At 40.2% G+C, this 5,273-nt stretch overlaps 1 protein-coding gene across 1 annotated transcript in view; it reads left to right on the top strand.

The window, feature by feature from the left end:
• The first annotated feature begins 562 nt into the window (after positions 1–562).
• The window catches only part of LOC125046583 (beta-catenin-like protein 1), a 13,239-nt gene continuing 8,528 nt past the window's right edge, over positions 563–5,273 (top strand). The window contains exons 1-3 of the mRNA XM_047644376.1: positions 563–700; positions 2,576–2,785; positions 4,353–4,462. Of these exons, the coding sequence (XP_047500332.1) occupies positions 671–700; positions 2,576–2,785; positions 4,353–4,462 (350 nt within the window). The 5' untranslated portion in view covers positions 563–670. The remainder of the gene's footprint in view (positions 701–2,575; positions 2,786–4,352; positions 4,463–5,273) is intronic.

Raw genomic sequence — 5,273 nt, 5'->3', positions numbered from 1 at the left:
GTTAGGTTAGGTTAGGTTAGGTTGGGTTGGGTTGGGTTGGGTTGGGTTGGGTTGGGTTGGGTTGGGTTGGGTTGGGTTGGGTTGGGTTGGGTTGGGTTGGGTTGGGTTGGGTTGGGTTAGGTTAGGTTGGGTTGGGTTGGGTTGGGTTGGGTTGGGTTGGGTTGGGTTGGGTTGGGTTAGGTTAGGTTAGGTCTTGTAAACCGTGCGTTTAGAATATGCTTGTTTGTTCGTTCGAGCCCGTAACGACGATTCGAATCTACTGCGAACGATTTTTGGCTCGGGTTTTTCACTTTTCTACTTTCTCTATCGTTTAAATTACGATTCTTGGCTCGGTGTTTCTCATTTTTCTACTTTCTTTATCATTTAAATTACGATTGGCTGGAGGTCGGGACTTTGTCTTGGACGGGTGCGGTCCTTTTATAAACATTTACCAAAAAAGAAAACGAAGACAAAAATAAGAAAAAAAAAAAGAAAAAGATAAATAAAGAAAAACTGCCTTAGGAACACTATAGTCCCCCCTAAACCCATGTTCTTTGAAGGGTCGATTTAGTAGCCAAAGCGACGTAAATTTGTAAACACGGTCGTCTCGTCGTCGCTTTGAGTTTTTTTCTCTCCCTCTTTAAAAGGAGGTTTTATTGCACAGACACTTTAGGGGCTGATCACACCAAGCATGGATGTCGGGGAGATTTTAAATTTCAAGGTATGGTTGTCGATATCGTAATTCTAGGTGATTTTTATACGCTTAAGTGAGGCGGCAGGATGGAGGTGACCGAGCGGCTGATTCCCTCTTCATGGTCTTAACTCATTTATGTCTTGATGAATGGTAATACCTATTCAGCAGGCAGCTTGTCAACTTCTTTAGATGATTATATGACTCAATGCTTTCGAGTGTGCGTGGTGTGTTGTAAATCATGTTAAAACGTCGCGTGTTTGAGAGGAAGGATTTGTGTTCCGAGGCGTTGCTTGTGGTGTGGATGGACGATTCCTAGTGCGTCTTTGAGCGATGGTATAGGGCAGGGCTACTCAACTATTATAAGCAAAGGTCCAGTTAGACAAGCTCCAATGTACGCATAGGTCCGGAAATTTTTATTACATGAAATATCAAAAAGAAAACAATCTCATAATTTTCCCTGAAAAAAAGACCCTGGCTGTATATATATAGTCATGGTCGACTAAAAAAAAAAAAACTTGCAAGATACTTTCACCAGGACCTTCATGCTATTTAACTAGAATTTTCTCTTCCTGGGGTCTGAGGTCCAACTGCAACACTCAGAAGGTCCGGATCCGGACCGCGGTCCGCCAGTTGAGTACCCCTGGTATAGGGTGTGCTGGGATGGTGTGGCCTCGAAGAGTGCTGCGGCCTCTTCGTCTCTGGCACTCAGGGTGAAAGGCAAGATAGAGCTTGTAGTTATCGGTAGCGTTTCGGACCCAGTCCAAGCTCTATTCTGCTTTGGATAGATATATATGGGGGAGGTTTGCCTTTGTCAGAGTTGTAGGGGTAAAGGCTGCAGTGAACAGTTGAAGCATTGCCACTGTCATGGAAGTAGTCATTGGTTGACCACTTCCATGACAATTTTACCCTAGGATTTCCTTGATATATATCATGCTGTCTGTAGCAGTTGGGACTAAAATCAGTTCTGTACTTGGTCAGCAGTGACTGAAGCGAGGTGACCATATGTCTAATGACATAGCATAGACCTACATATTGTGCAGGTCACCAACTCCTCCTGTTAGTTAGGAATAGTTAAGGTTCAGGTTAATCTTTACGATATAGATGTACTAAGCAGGGCAAACAAGATGATATTCTTGTAGAAGAAAAAAGTTGTAGTCACCAATTCAAGAGATAATCTGCAGACACAAACAGTAATGCCACAAATAAATGAACAAGATCACTGAAAGCACTACTCACAGCTCTATCTTGCCGTGCATACCGAGGTGAAAACAATGTTTGCTGGGGGGAGGTGTTAGGGGACAGAGGCCCCCCTCAACTCACCCCTTGGGCAGTTTCCAAAGAGTACACCCAGTCACGGCCCAAAGGGCATGCCCAGTCACAGGAACTTAGATTGTTGCATAGTTTCGGTGATATAGAGTTGGGGACTTACTTTGTCTCCTTACTGTAAAGAATTGCCAAGGATGAAATCACTCACAGCATCAGAGGGACTTGAACTCCCAAGCACTAGATCAGTGTTTGAGCACCTTAACTCACTGAGTCATTGAGCACAGGCATTGACAAAATCTACATAATATGGAGAGTACACATACACGTTCCATGACTTCAAGTAGTTATTGTTGGTATTCATGATGTAGCATTTTTTTTATTTTTTTTTTAGTATAGTTGGCATCTGGCACTTAAAATACTCCTTGCTTCCCATATTCATTCATAGGATGAATCAGTACTGGGACTTTTTGGTGTCAAAATGATGATATTGATTTTTCTTTTGTTCTTTTTATGCTCTAAAGGAATAGAGCTGACTAAATAAGATAGACAGATTAAGATTTAGTTAGATAGGCATAAAGACAAGGACACAATATAATCAACAATTTTAAAAGGTGTAATGATGTTTCTTCCTCACAGCCCGAGATGGCCGTAAAGCGTGCAGCAGAAGAAGAAGAAGATGAGAAGGACCGGCCAGGCAAGAAACGAGGTCGACTGGAGTCAAGGGGTCTAGGGCCCCAGCCCCCTTCCTCCCACTTGGGCAGCTTAGGGGGTGTGGCCTCAGCTCGGACACGGCAGATTGTGGAGGAGAAATTGATAGAGTATGAAGAACAAGAAAGCTCTGAGATGGTGAGTCTTGATGCCGGGGGGGGGGGGGGGGGGGGGGATTCCTTCATCTTGGATTAATGGAGGACAGATTGATTGACTGATTCATGGTGTGATTGACTGAAAGAGTGATAAGGATGACTCAGTGATTGATTTGCTGAATAACTTTCCTGGATACTTGATTGATGTATGTGATGAGTTTTTGTCATTTGATTGATTAACAGAATAATCACTTGATTTCTTGCTTATCTGCATATGGCATATTGATATCATGACTGATAGGTTGACTGTTGTTCCCTTTTATTTGCAAGATTTCTCTTTACTAGGATGTGTCAAGAGGGTATCTGGTATTTTTAGTCATTGTAGTGTTACAATTTGTGGATTAATTTTATTAATATGATTTAAAATTCTTATCATCATCACCATCACCACTGTTGTTGTTGTTCTTATTTCCTTTTGTTTTCAGTCATATTTAATATTGTAATTTATTATTATTGTTTACCTTTGTTTTTGGTAATGTTTATTATTAGTATTTGACATTGATTTTTATGTTTAATTATTATTATTGTTGTTAATCATCACCAACTAGAACACAACAAAAACAACCCATTAACCCAGTGATGTGATGTAAATAGGCTACATGCCCTGTCTACTTGTGATTTTAGTTTATTAATTTAACATACATGTAGTTGGCTACACAAAAGTTTAGTCACCAAGGAGTCATTTACTAGTCTTACTTGATCTCACCTTTTACCCACTTCTTTGAGTATTGATAATAGTAATATAGTAATACTAATATTAATAATGATGATAATGAAAAGAATAACTATTTTCTCTATTCCATCACACGCCCAAACTTGGGCCCAAAATCATTGCATTAGGCTCTCCAAGGTCTGTGCCTACACGGACACTCGTGTGGTATCAATATTCCTTGCTTCCCCCTTGCATTGTTATTGTCTCTTTTTCTAAATAAATGTTTCTAGTTTTTTTGCCATTTTCCGAGGTTGATAGTTGTGATTTGAGATGCTGTATCAAGATGGTAATAGACTATTTTTCTTGCACAGACTCCATATGATCTCTCTAGGTAATCTACAACTGGTTCATTCCACCCTTGTATATTGTAGAAATAACACAAGAGCCCTTTGCTAAATGCCCGCATAGTCTAATCTTCCTCTAAGAGCATAGTGCACTCATGGTGAGTCTTTCCCTTTCACCCCGACCTTCTGGGAAATTCTTCATGATGGCATATTCCATTCACCCTGGCCCTCAGAGGAATTTTTTCATGATAACATAATCCTGTCACCCAGCCCTTGGCCAAATTTCTTCATGACAAGACAGTCATGTCAACCAGATTGAATGGATTAGAAGAAATACAACTGCTTCCCAAAAATTGCAGGATTGACTCCTTGATGACTGAGTCTTGTGGATTCACCTGTGTACAAAAAAAATGATCAAAACCGAACTACAGTGGATAGTGCATGTATTCGGCACTAAGGGTTTCATCTTATTATTATTATTATTATTGTCATCAACACCACCACTATTATTATCATGTCATCTTTATTAAATGTTTATGATCTTTGTTTTACAGACAGATGGTCCCCTGAATGAGTCATTGCTCAAGAAAATGATTTTGAGCTTTGAGAAACGTGTACTGAAAAATCAGGAATTGCGAATCAAGTTTCCTGATGACCCTCGCAAGTAAGGAGCTTATGTGTTGCTTTTTGGTTGGCTTTTCTTTATTAGTACTAGTGTTATGCAGTATTGGCCCTGAAGCCACATCCCTCTTTCATAGCAAAGTATTTGATGGTTTATATAAAGACAAAATAATTAAAATCTCCACCTTTGTTACAAAATCCAGGCATTAGGACTACTTGATTCTCCTGTGTGGGCTTTTAGACCCAGCCCACGCAAATACTCACATGTGGTGTTAAGACTCCTTACCTCCCCTTTCTGGCATTGTTATATCTTTTTTGTTTTTGTTTTTTGACATTTTCCAAGATCCATATTTGTTATTTTGATATTTATGTAATTTTATGTGTTTTTTGTAATATTCATTTTTCTATCCTAAGCATGGAAATAGTGTCCTCCCTTTAGCTGGTGTTCTTCCAGTCAAGGCTTAGGAATGGTACACTCCACACTCTTTTACTAATGCAAATAATGCTAGAGCCCATTCCTAAATGCCCACTGAGCCTAATCACCCTCCCAAGAGCTTTGTGCACTCATGGTGAAAGTCATTCCCGTCACCCCAGCCATCAGCTGAAGTTCTCTTGACAACACATTCCCCTCACTGCAGTCCTCATCTGGATCCAAGGGGTTAGAAGGGGGAGTCCGGTTAGTCTGCCGTGATCCACTGTCCCTAATGCGATACAGCTCTGTTCAGTCCAATGTAGTCTATATTTTATCAACTTTGGTGTGATTCAAGTCAGATTTTACTGTAAGATTACACAGACTGTTAAAATAACACAAATAGTTGTGATATGATATTGTAGAGGCAGACTGGTATAACTTA

The sequence above is a fragment of the Penaeus chinensis genome, chromosome 39 (genome assembly GCF_019202785.1).
Source record: "Penaeus chinensis breed Huanghai No. 1 chromosome 39, ASM1920278v2, whole genome shotgun sequence".
In the NCBI taxonomy this organism is placed as follows: domain Eukaryota; kingdom Metazoa; phylum Arthropoda; class Malacostraca; order Decapoda; family Penaeidae; genus Penaeus; species Penaeus chinensis.
Note: the sequence above shows the minus strand (reverse complement) of the source record. Positions and strands in the feature narration are given on the sequence as shown.